The 13,235-nt window shown below is 37.4% G+C and overlaps 1 protein-coding gene across 2 annotated transcripts in view; it reads left to right on the forward strand.

Annotated features, from left to right (window-relative positions):
- The window catches only part of vapa (VAMP associated protein A), a 36,597-nt gene extending 24,091 nt beyond the window's left edge, over window positions 1-12,506 (forward strand). The window contains exons 4-7 of one of the 2 annotated variants that reach the window (XM_062980523.1): window positions 4,048-4,128; window positions 7,855-7,983; window positions 10,029-10,205; window positions 11,749-12,506. In XM_062980523.1, coding sequence (XP_062836593.1) covers window positions 4,048-4,128; window positions 7,855-7,983; window positions 10,029-10,205; window positions 11,749-11,904 — 543 coding nt within the window. In that variant the 3' untranslated portion in view covers window positions 11,905-12,506. The remainder of the gene's footprint in view (window positions 1-4,047; window positions 4,129-7,854; window positions 7,984-10,028; window positions 10,206-11,748) is intronic. The other variant, XM_003225680.4, reaches the window with a different exon arrangement.
- The last annotated feature ends 729 nt before the right edge of the window (window positions 12,507-13,235 follow it).

Here is a 13,235-nt window from a genome sequence, read left to right on the forward strand (position 1 = left end):
TTCTGGACTGATCTATTGTATACAAGTTCTCCTCCATCGCTGAAGGCCATATCTACACTGATCGCTCTTGGGTAATTTAGTGAAAAGGTTTCCTCAAATCCATCCCTGTTAGTTTTTGTCTTGACTTCCCCTTTTCTCGCTCATCATGATTCACATTCTGCTTGTTTTATCAGCTTCCTCCTTATCCACACTCTTTTAATTGTAGAGTCAAGATAAGAAAGGTACAGATCATTAATACAGCAGATACCACAGATTGTATTCCAGATTTCCACACTCCTGCAGGCAGAATTTGAACTCTATCATTAGACCACATATCTTGATTTGAAGTGGGTGCAGAATGAAAGCAAGTATTCAGTTGTGCAGAAAAATGTTCTGCGTATGCTCAGAGATCAGGGCCATCGTCTCCATTAGGCACATTAGTCACTTTAGGCATAGTGCCTAGGGCAGCGTTTCTCAACCTGGGGATTGGTACCCCTGGAGGGGTCGCGAGGGGGTGTCAGAGGGGTCACCAAAGACCATCAAAAACTACAATTATGATAATGTTGGGTCAGTCCCCCTTCCAAACCCCACCAGTATTCAAAGTTGGTCATATTGGTTATATGTGCCAAGTTTGGTCCAGATCCATCAGTTGGGTGCACATTGCTCTGTTGATGTGGGTGAACTATAACTCCCAACCTCTGAGGTCAGTCCCCTCGAAAATCCCACCAGTATTCAAAGACTGGCATGTTGGGTATGTGTGGCAAGTTTATTAGTTCCATCACCAGTTTGGTACAGAGTGCACTCTGAGTGTTGGTGAACTACAACTCCCAGAATTTCAAGGTCTATTTTCCCCAAACTCCACCAGTGTTCAAATCATATTGAGTATTCATGCCAAGTTTGGTCCAGATCCATTATTATTTGAGTCTACAGTGCTCTCTGAATGTAGATGAACTACAACTCCAAAACTCAAGGTCAGTGCCCACCAAACCCTTCCAGTATTTTCTGTTGCTCATTGGGAGTTCTGTGTGCAAAGTTTGGTTCAATTCCATTGTTGGTGGAGTTCAGAATGCTTTTTGATTGTAGGTGAACTATAAATCCCAGCAACTACAACTCCCAAATGACAACATCAATCCCCCACAACACCACCAGTATTCAAATTTGGGCATATTGAGTACTTGTGCCAAATTTGGTCCAGTGAATGAAAATACATCCTGCATATCAGGTATTTACATTACGATTCATAATACAGTAGAGTCTCACTTATCCAACATTCGCTTATCCAACGTTCTGGATTATCCAACGCATTTTTGTAGTCAATGTTTTCAATATATCATGATATTTTGGTGCTAAATTCATAAATACAGTAATTACAACATAACATTACTAAGTATTGAACTACTTTTTCTGTCAAATTTGTTGTACAACATGATGTTTTAGTGCTCAATTTGTAAAATCATAACCTAATTTGATGTTTAATAGGCTTCTCCTTAATCTCTCCTTATTATCCAACATATTCGCTTATCCAACGTTCTGCTGGCCCATTTATGTTGGATAAGTGAGACTCTACTGTAGTAGCAAAATTAGTTATGATGTAGCAACAAAAATCATTTTATGGTTGGGCGTCACCATAACATGAGGAACTGTATCAAGGGGTTGCTTCATTAGGAAGGTTGAGAACCACTGGCCTAAGGCCTACAAAAAAAAAGACTATAAAAAAGTACAGGAATTGGAAAGAAAAACAAAAATTCAAAATGAAGGTATCTTTGACTTTCAGTTTTTAATGGACATGGATGTTAAGCCAATAGAGGTCAATGGGACAGTTATAGCAGTGATGTCTGTCCCTGGTGATGCATCAGTGTGAGGTGAGGAGTCAAATGCAAGAGTTCTCTTAGGGCAGATGTTCTCAACTTGTGAGTCCCCAGATATTTTGGCCTTCAACTCCTTCAAATCCTAACAGCTGGTAAACTGGCTGGAATTTCTGGGAGTTGTAGGCCAAAACACTTCGGGACCCACAGGTTGAGAACCGCTGTCTTAAGGCCTATGAAAATCTTAATACGCTCCTACCAGAGACTTTCAAAAATTTCAGATAATAAATTTTGACTGATTTTTATAGCTATCTACTTATTGGTATACTTGCATTTGAATAGGGTCCTCTAATTGAAATAAACTAGTCCTTATTAATCTTTAACAATCAAGAATGAGGTAAAATATATGTATTAGTGATGACGAGAAGAAAAAACGATGTAAATAAGTAGAAAACTGAATTGCAAAGGTTGTAAAATGAGATGTTTTATTTTGGGACAGCCTTCCCCAACAGTTACCAGGTATGTTGATTCCCTCCATCCCCAAGGGACAAACTGTTATGGGCTTTGTAGTCCATGTGAGGAAAAGTAGCAATTTGGAGGAAGGCAACTCTAAAAGGGCCAAAAGAATCCTTTTAAAGGAACCATTGAGAAAATTCAAAGTTGGCAACCTTCATTTTTTGTAAATCCTATGGTCTGCCCAACATTTACAAATGATGAGCACTCACATCAATGAGGCAGATAAAAATAGCTCAACAAATTGAAAAAAAAATCAACCCTTAGTGTTTAGGCTAATGATTATCCTAAACTCCCCCATTAGCCTCATGGTTACATTCAAAGGGCCATTGAATCAATGGACGACAAATCTGTGGATATATAGGGCCAACTATAAGGTTTTTACATAGTGGTCAGTGCTTTTTAGTTTTTACCCAATTTGTTTTACCCAGATGTTATTGAATGACAACTCCCATTGCTTTTGATTATCTGCCATGCAGGCTGTGGTTAATGGGAATAGCAACCCAACAGCACTTATGACCCTGAGATTGGGGAAAGGTTAAAGGGCATTTAAAAGCAGACATTATATCAACAAGCCTTGTATCTATATTCAGATCCCACTCTCCTGACTAAACAGAACGAACTAGCCTCCCAGATGTTTCTGTTCATAGCTCCTGTCAGCTCTAGTCATGATGTCTAAAACAGGAGTTGTAGTCCAGCATCTGGAGGGACGCATAAAATGAAATGGCAAATCAGATTATTTTTCAAACCTAGTATTCTGATGAATTTTCATTCAAGAAATAAGTTGATTATACTATAATTCCAAGAGGTGGTATTCATTTAAACATGACCTTAAGTTTTGCCTCTGAATCCAGTAAGTGTTGTATCTCTTGTTTTGTTACTGGTCAATTTTCATTCTGCTTGTCTTAATTTAAAAACTTCTTGAGTTTAAGGAACCGAGGTATACAATTTTGTAGTATACAGTGTAAAGGACTATTTTTAAATGTTCTCATGAACTGGTTTATGACAAGATTTGCTTATAGAAGTCAGTTAAAATGTTCATCAGAGATATTTATTCACTTTCCACCAAAACAGGGAAAAACTGAGGACTGAGGGCTTTCTATAGGCACAGAATATTGACTGCTGAAGAGGGGTGAAATGGAAAACTGGAAATGAAACACTATTGGACAGCTGTAGCCTAGGACAAGACCTGCAACAAAATGTTGCAGTGTGCAGTATTTCTTTATGTACTGCACTCTGCATGATTTATGTTCTGATAAAATCTATAGGTATTTTCCTCCTGGTTCTCAGTTTTGTAATCTCTTACAAATGCAACTCTATTGTTAGTTAAGTGCAGAGAGATCCAAGTTGTTCCAATATGTCTATATTGGCTCATTATGGGCGCATCTTGGCTTGTTACTGGGAATATCCCTCCTCCACTGTAGGGATGTAGCAGTTTGAGACTTTCTGGTTTAATCAGTCATGTAACCAGGATGCCCCGGTTGAGTGCTAATGTGTTATTTTTACATAAATTAGAAAGTTTTTTATAATTGCATGATGAAAAAAGGAGAGCAGTACATCTGAGCATGGCTTTTCTTTGTTTGCCTTAATAAGCCAAAAGGTTTATCTCCAAAGCAGTCCAGATCCTGCCTATTATACAGTGTTGGTTCTTTAACATGTGTGTATAAACCTACATTTGCATTATCATGGAAAATGTTTTTAAAGATTTGAATAAAGTAGTTGTTTTCATGTATTTTCTTTGTTGACATAGTGGAAGGATGCAAAACCCGAGGATTTAATGGACTCCAAATTGAGATGTGTATTTGAAATGCCTAATGAAAATGATAAGCTGGTAAGTAAAAGAGAAAACAACCCTTCCTCGCTGTAATTTATGTACAGATCTATTAAGCTAAAATATTTCCTGATTTTTTATTTTTGTCTGAAGTGTGTCTGTCATTTAAATTCAATGTAGGGCAGTCTGATTAATGTTCATGGGCTTCGTAAGCTTTGCTTTCTTTCTATTTTTCTTTCTAAATAGTACATAGACACTTTGTATATGTAGTCTTCACCAAATTGTGCTTAGATTAATGTATAGCATGTAATAGTGGATGTGCATATTCCCAACTAATTTTGTGAAAAGTAGAAGTAACCTTACAGAGAAATACTGAAAAGTATCTGGCTTACATAGTGCTTGTAAACAATTCAGTTGTGAAGGTGACTGTGCCTCAAAAGGGCACGTTTGGGGATGCAGGGATACTGCTTTCTCACTTGAGTCAGACAAACAAAATCTTGAAGCTTCAAGGTACAACAGTGCTTTTAGAATGGGAGCAGTGCTCATTATGAAAACATATACCAAACTGAGCATAAAGTCACACATCTTCATCTCTGTAGAGTTAAAGACAGTATTTCAGTGCTCCATCTTGTTTGTTAAAGTTGCATCATTTGAAAATTATGAAACAAGTTGGAAGTATATGTTAAAGGGGATATTTGTACAGTAGCTTCCCAGGTTTTCGATTCCATTATTCAAGTTAAGAGCTAGAAATATGCCACCTGAAAAAGGAGGGATATTTTATATTCATTCAAAACCTACTTTTGCTTGTTCATTCTGCACCATCCTTGTGTTATTTGCTGTTACCTCCTTGCAAACATACCGAAAATGTTGCAGTAGAAGATGATCACAGCATTTCTCAGCAGGACCACTCAGACCACAAGAACAGGTCTTGCCACTGCTGTAAATGTAGATTATCTAAGAAATCGTTTGGCAGGGTAGTACTGTGTTTAATCAAGAAATCCTGAAGATTCAAGTACTTACATATATATTTTTTTAAATTATAATTTTAAATGTACAGTTATTCTGTATTATATGAGTGGCTTTTGCTAATGGAATAATGGTGTTCTCACCACAATATGCAGTTCTTGTCTTTATCATAGATGTTTAATCTCTACAGTCATTTGCTATTCTGGATTCTATGTATGTTTCCCCCCTTAGCCTTCAAGCTGTGGTTCCTGTGGCCATTATTGTGAAAGCAAATGTCTGGCCTAGAATTCTGTTTGCACAGCATCCTGAAAACTTTGCCATGGTCTCTGGGGCTCTGGTTAACACACACAGCATTGGTGGGCTTGCCTGGGGGTGTGAGGAAAGAGGTTAAATCCAGTGTTAATCCTACCTAGAGTGGAGCTGTTGAAATGAAGGTAGCTTGATTTCAATGGAACCAGCCTAAAAAGGACTAAAGGATTTAGTCTTATGAGCAGCTAAAGGTCGAAGAAGCAGAGAGTCTCGCAAATGTAATTCTACCTGGTTAAGATTGCAGGAAATATATCTGGAATGGACAGAGAGGGGAAAGCAGTGCTTTAACCTCTAGGGTTTGCAGTTGCATACTGTATTGCAGGGGTCCTCAAACTTTTTAGGTGGAGGGCCGATTCACAGTCCCTCAGACTGTTAGGGGGCCAGACTATGATGAAATAGTCGAAAATTAAGATTGTTGTTGTAGTGTGCCTTCAAGTAATTTCAGACTTAGGTCAACCCGAAGTCTAAAATTTAGGACAAAGGCCAGGTCAATGACCTTGGAGGGCTGCATCTGGCCCATGAGCCTTAGTTTGGGGACCCCTAATCTAGTCTATCTCATAAGACTATAGGTAAGCAAAGAGACCTCCAAAGACCATCTAGACAGTCTCATAAGACCATAGGTAAGGAAAGGGACCCTCAAAGGCCATCTAGATGATCTCATCAGGCCATCAGAAGGCCATAGATAAGGAAAGGGACCCTCAAAGACCATCTAGATCGTTTCATAAGACCATAGAGAAGGAAAGGGCCCCCAAAGGCCATCTAGACAATCTCATAAAACCATAGGTAAGGAAAGGGACTCTCAAAGACCATCTAGACGGTCTCATAGGACCATAGGTAAGGAAAGTGACCTCCAAAAGCCATCTAGATGGTCTCATAAGGCCATAGCTAAGCACAGAGACCTTCAAAGACCATCTAGACGATCTCATAAGACCATAGGTAAGCAAAAAGACCTCCAAAGACCAGGTAGACTTAGATCAACTCTAAGTCTAAAGTTTAGGACAGGGGCCAGGTCAATGATCTTGGAGGGCCGCATCCGGCCCCCGGGCCTTAGTTTGGGGACCCCTGCTGTATTGCTTCACTTCAAGAAGCACAGGTATTAAAATAATTTTAAGATACTCTGAAGTATTGTTCACTTTGTCCATTATGTACCAAAGTTTCAGGTTTTCATTAAAATACAGTGAAATTAATAACGGGACTGGAAGTTAACACAGTTAATTTTCAGCAACTAATTATATGATAGTAACTTTTTTGGACAAAATTTGTTGAGGTAAGCCAATTTTGTATAGATTACATTAATATTGTGAATGATATATTCAATTTAGAACACTGATTTCTTCAAACTTCCATTTCATAATTGAAAGATTTGAAAATGTGATGGTAATTTAGAGGACACAAAACAAAGGTGATCAGAATCCTAACTCTAATGTAGGTAATATTTAAAATAATTTGGAGACTTTCACTGCATTTTGAAGATTAATATATTATCTACGTGCAATCTAGTAGCTATAAAGACCTGACCAAAGTCAGAACTTGTCTGACTTTAGAATTTTCTTTATTTTGTAGATTTTATTTCATGATTTTTTAATCATAGTGATTATAGAAACAGCGATTAAATACTACACATACAGAACACGTAAAAGCTACAGTACTACATAGAATGGTAGGATAGAACTTTGTACAGAATTATATTGCATAGAACTACAGAGCTACTAGCATGTCCAGTCATTGTGGAAAATGCTATTATTCACTTAACATCACTTAAATGCAACTGAGGCTCTGGGCATGTTCCTAGTTCTAAAAGCTGTCAGTTTCAGTATAGTTTGATTACTTTACTGATATGAATAAAAAAGTTCTCAATGAACCAAGCGCAGATTTTCACATGATCTAGTATTTACCATGCCAAGATAGCTTGTTTGGGTGGTGAAGGTGATAGACTGATTATTTCTAAATCTGATGAAGTTGGGGGGAAATGGTAGCCCAAAAAATGTTGTTGTTTTACTATAACAATGAAGAATTTGAGTGTAAGAATTTTTTTCTTAGTTTGAGATCCTAAAAACTATAAACTTAACACGAATTCTGTTTGTATTTTGCTGTTGATAGTCAGCAGCTAAAGAGACTAAAAGTTTATAAAATGTGCAGCTAAGATAATTTGTCTTGTTAGTTGTGAGAAGTGTGGTGCCAAGCCCAGCCTTTAGGTCTAGTTTTGGTCACAGAAATGTGTTTATCCAGACGTAAAGCTGCACTGCCTAAAATGGAGCTTAATTCCTGACTAAATGTGTTGAGGTTCATCATCTGAGTAAGTAAATAAAGTATTTGAAGCCATCCTCTTTTTGCTTGTTTTGATGCTTTGTGAGCTATTGCTTGACTGCTTCTGCATAACATTTGTGTTTTTCTAAGTAGCAGAGTGGGGATGCAGGACCTAATCCTTTAGCCGTTGATTTAGTGAATCCCCTAAGTCTTGCAATGAGAGATCTGCTGAGTACTGAGGGCATGTCTCACCTGCCACCTCAGGCTTTACCTTCTCCAGGATCTTTGTACATAACTACAGCCAGCAGCAACATTCTTCAGACAGCCGCAGATTTTAGCCAGAAGATTGGCATGATGGAGCAAGGCAGTGAGGTCAAACACAGGATGAATCAGGTTTGTTTGAGGGAGCTGACAGCCCCAAGATGCTTGGACTACTTCAGTAGCTCATTCAATCATTTGTAGCTAGCTAAGAAAACATAAAAGTTGGTTTTGAAGTAGAAAATATTATGGTTTGAGCAAGCCTTAACTACAAAATGGATACAATCGCAAGCTTTTGTTTTCTTTTGTAATATTGCATTGTTGTATCATTTTGTTTTTGCAGAATATTAACTTTTGCTAAGACTAAAAAGCATAACAAAGAGAAGTGAAATATTTCCCTTGGAATGAGAAAGGAGGATCCTTAAGACTGTAGAAGTAGGGGAAAGGAGCATTAGGCTAAGCCTTCTCTGTCAACTAGAAGCAAGCCCCAAGATGCCTTTATACTGACATAGATGACAGTGGTTGTATCTACGCAGTAGCATTAATGCAGTTTCACACCATTTTAATTATCATGGCTCAGTGCTATGAAATCCTGGGAGTAGCAGTTTTACAAGGTCTCTAGCCTTCTCTGCCAAAGAGTGTTGGTGACTCACCAAACTGCAAATCCAAGGATTCCATAGCATTGAGCTATGACAGTTAAAGTGGTATTGAATTGCATTAATTCTACAGTGTAGATGCACCCAGTGTTAGGCTCAATAAACGGATATGAGAACAAGTCTTGGGGATGCATACACATCTCCTTTGTTCCTTGCTTGGTCTAGAATCATAGAGTAGGAAGAGACCTCATGGGCCATCCAGTCTGACCCCCTGACAAGAAGCAGGACAATCGCATTCAAAGCACCCCCAACAGATGGCCATCCAGCCTCTGCTTAAAAGCCTCCAAAGAAGTTTCATAGTTTTGGCACAAGTGAAGATATAAGACCTTGTTCAATGTCATTTCATACCTTCCTAGGTTTGAAGTTAGAACCATAGAGTTTGAAGAGACCACAAAAGTTATCTAGTCCAACCCTCCATCTTGCAGGAACATGCAATCAGCACTCCTGACAGTTGGCATTTAGCCTCTGTTTAAAAACCTCCAGAGTAGGAGATCCCACCACTCTTTGACGCATCATATTTCACTGTCAGACAGCTCTTACCCATGGATTGGAGAATTGATTTGCCAGATATTTTTGTACTGCCACTTTATCTATTTTGTGCTGCATTTCCCCTGCTGCATCATCTACTCCATTATCCCCAAGGTATTAAGCATAGATTTCTAGTCAAAGTGAGACAAGAAGTTATAATTAATATCTTACTTGTTTGAAAGAGAGATCTAACGTACTCTAAATTCAGTCAAAAAGTTTGGTCATAAAGAGGCAGTCCCCAAGTTATGAACTATAAACTGTAGGATTCTAATGAATGTAGCCATAGCAGTTGCATTGGAATTATAGTGTTAATTGTATAACTGAATACAGGCAGTCTCCAAGTTACGGACAAGGTAGATTCTGTAAGTTTGTTCTTAAGTTGAACTTGGATGTTAGTCAGAACAGGTACATTTTAAAAGTGTTACTCCGACCAAAAATATATGTATTTTAACTTTAGAGAGCATAAGGGAGGGTTAACACTCCTGTGATGTTTGTTTCTCTCTCTGTGCCCCTGTTCAGAAGATTTCACATCACTTTCTGTTCCTGTGATCATTGGATTTTGAAAAATTTGGTTTGTTGTGGTAACAAGGATTGGTGAAAAAGTTTCAGTGGAAGCACCCTTTCCCCATGAGCATGGGTAGAAGAGACGAGGCGAAAGTGTATGAAAGCCCAAGTGACAGTCATATCTTTACTCTCTCAATCATCAGCTATGATTAAGTGATGAAGAAGAGTTTTTGGACAGAGCTTGAACTGTTACTCCCCTAGAAAACTTTCTCATCATAGAATGAGAGGGAGGATGGTTTCAACATTAATTTTTCTGTTATTCTTTTAATTTTTAAAACAATGCTCATAGATTTTACCAATAATCTACCTTTTATGAATGTTTATTGTTTGCTTAATTTTCCTTCATATGTGTCATTTGGGAAACTAATTTAAAGAGAAAAATGCTCAGTACTACTTTTAATTAAAGAATTGCATTTTCTTAAATATTTGCAGAATGACGTAGATGCAAGCAAATCTGCTGCAATACTGAACACAAGTAAGCAAGATGGGCCAATGGCAAAACCACATAGCATTTCGCTTAACGACACCGAAACAAGAAAGCTAGTGGAGGAATGCAAAAGACTTCAGGCGGATGTGGTGAAACTATCAGAGGAAAATAGACACCTGAGAGTAAGTTTCATGACATTTGGGATACATGATGAATTGCGTTTAAACAATAACATGGGGCTCTGGAAGACTTTTTGAAATTGCTCAAACCAAATTATTCATCATAATGCTTTTTCTACTTTGTGTCTAATTTTCTTTTTCCTCACAAACAAGTATAACTAGGTATCACATAAAGTAGTAATATAAACACCGAATTTCAGACTGAGCGAGTGGAAGCCTTGTGTCTTTGCATTCTTATCTCTCCCTTTTCCCTTTGCTTGTTTCGCATCTGGACGTATTTTCTTGGTTGGCTAAAACCACAATTTTCTTCGACATCAAATCAATAGGCTATGATTTAAGGTTTTTACACATCAGAGAATATCATCAGATTGTAATTATTAAGGATACAATCTGGTGAATTCTTAAAATTCAATTATGGTGCCAATTTTGAATCAGGATTTCATTTTTTTATCTAGGAAGCATTGCATCCTTTATCTCTTGCCGTGATCATCTGTTGTATCTTAAGGTACACAAACACTGCACACATTGCAGAGCACAAGGAGAAAAGAAATGTTCAGGAAGGTACCTCTTTCTGATTTTCAACCATTTTCTTCAGTCCTCTGCTCCACAGTCCACTCCATTAAAGGACATTGTCCGACACTCAGGAGACGCTCTGGGAGATGGAGATGATCACCTTTTGCCTTTGTGCTGGTGTTTTGTTTCTTGTTTTTATTTCGGGTTTTTTAAAAATTCAATATAGGAAGTTTCTTGTTTTCTCAGTAAGCACCATGAGAAGCTTGTGTTCTGTTGTCTGTTTAATATGTATTCTGAAACTAATTTGCCACCTTGAGTCCCCTCTGGGGTTGACATAAGTGGGGTATAAATGTCGTAAATAAATTAATTGGACCTCTGGTTTTCTGTTTTTGAAAATGTGCCCTAATACATACAGAGTGCTTCAAAAGGATGGCCCCAGTTTCAAAGTAGTATATTCCACAATGGCAACATGTTGCAGTTACACAAAAAGTTATAAATTGTTTAATAAGTTATCCAAGTTATTGTGTTTTGTTCACAATTTTGAGCCAGAAACAAATCTAAAAATAACTTCAAATAGAGTATATTTTATTAGGCCTTATACTGATGGGCCACCACCTTTCAAATGGTTGAGGCGAGGGGCTATTTATGTGCTCAGGCATCTAGCAGTAATAATATGAAACTATGCCCCACCCTTTCAAAAGGTAAGAGTTTCATTTATGGGTGGTTCATGGTTGCAAGGATATGGTGATCTCAAATTAGGTCCATTGTTTTGAAACACCTTGTAGAATTTATTATGTGGGAAGGAGGTCCTTGTAATCCTATACTTAAATTATTCTGTAATGACATTGTTCTTAATAGACCTACATGTTACATTTTTTATGGTTTGAGGTTCTTTTGAAGGCAAATAGCATGCCTACAAATATAATCTTAATAGTAACACTTCTCAGGAATGTTGATATACTTGGGTTACGTTCAGATTGGACATTATTTTATGTGACTTTTTAATTGATGGGTTTATTCCATGTATTTTCAGGATGAAGGTTTGAGGCTGAGAAAGATGGCACACTCAGACAAACCTGGACCATCAGGCTTGACCCTCCGGGATAATGGCTCCAACCCTCTTCCCTCACTTCTTGTTGTAATTGCAGCCATTTTCATTGGATTCTTTTTAGGGAAATTCATCTTGTAGAAAGGGAGAAAGAAAGAAGCATGCAGAACGCAGCTTCCTTTTTTTCTTGGCCAGAAAAAAATGTATTTACCTACCACTTCATTGGTAGTATGGCCCAGGTGACCATTTTTGTGTACAGCATCATATAGGCTTGGCCTCTAATGATCTTGCACGGTTAGACAACACAATAAAAAGACAAACTGTTCGGCTGCTGGACAAAATTGTATATTAATTCATCTATAGCAGGTGTCAGTTGCACATTCAGTCCTTTATGAAAACTCATAAATAAAGAATTGTTATTTCTTTCTGTGGTTTTACTAAAAGTTAAAAATTGTTCAAAGTCTTGTAAATGTTATTTTAATAATCCTTTTAAAATTTTATCTGTTGCTCTTGCCTCTTGGAAAATGATTATTAGACTGCTAATCCCACTTGTTCAGGAAAATGATGAGGCATTCTGTGGGGAAATGATTCCTCTTAGTGTGTAAATTCCTCCTTTACCTTACTTTGCTAATATCATGGCAGAATTTCTTACCCTTGTGAGGCGGTTGTTGAAAACGTTTTTCATCCTTACAGCCCTATCCCATGGTATTTAACATACAAAATAATAAAATTGTTAACAGACATTCTGCTGGGTAGCTTGTTTCTGTGAATTGTTATTTTAAGAAAGGCATTCTAACATGTTTTATACACAACCTGTCACAGATGAAGATTTTTCATTTCACTAGTTGTGTCTTGGACTGGAATCAGTAAGGTTTCAGAAAAAATATAGTGTTTTCCATATGTTTAATGGAAGGTCAGAAACAGTTTGGTTGTGAGATACAGGATTAATTACAAAGGCAGATCTTTTAAATTTCTATTTTTAAACATACTATTAGGCTTTGTGAGAATTTATTTTGCATCAGTAATGTTCCCTTATCTTTTTGAGTCTTTGGTATTTATTTTTTAATCATTTTTGTTCATTTCCTAGAATTACACTCTATGTAACATTTGACTTTTTCATATAAATATCCCTGGCTGATTATGACTTAGCAGATTTTTATCATTCTGTTTTGTGAGAGGAGACTAAAGCTTTGTCTGCAAACATCTTGGCACAGCTACCTTTTAGTGAGGTGTTCTGCACGTGTTCTAGAAATGTCATTTTATTGGACCTGAACTGCTTTTCTGCACTTAATCCTTTGGCTTGTTTCATTTCTGATTTTTATGTCATTAGTAGATAATTTTAAAAGCACAATACCTTTATCCACCACGAGGAATTATTTTTAAACTGATATTCTGGGAGGCTTATAACTGTAAGCAGAATTTTGTATATTCTTGGATATGATGCAGCTAAGCGTGTTAGATCTTACGTAGCT

The sequence above is a fragment of the Anolis carolinensis genome, chromosome 4 (genome assembly GCF_035594765.1).
Source record: "Anolis carolinensis isolate JA03-04 chromosome 4, rAnoCar3.1.pri, whole genome shotgun sequence".
In the NCBI taxonomy this organism is placed as follows: Eukaryota; Metazoa; Chordata; class Lepidosauria; order Squamata; family Dactyloidae; genus Anolis; species Anolis carolinensis.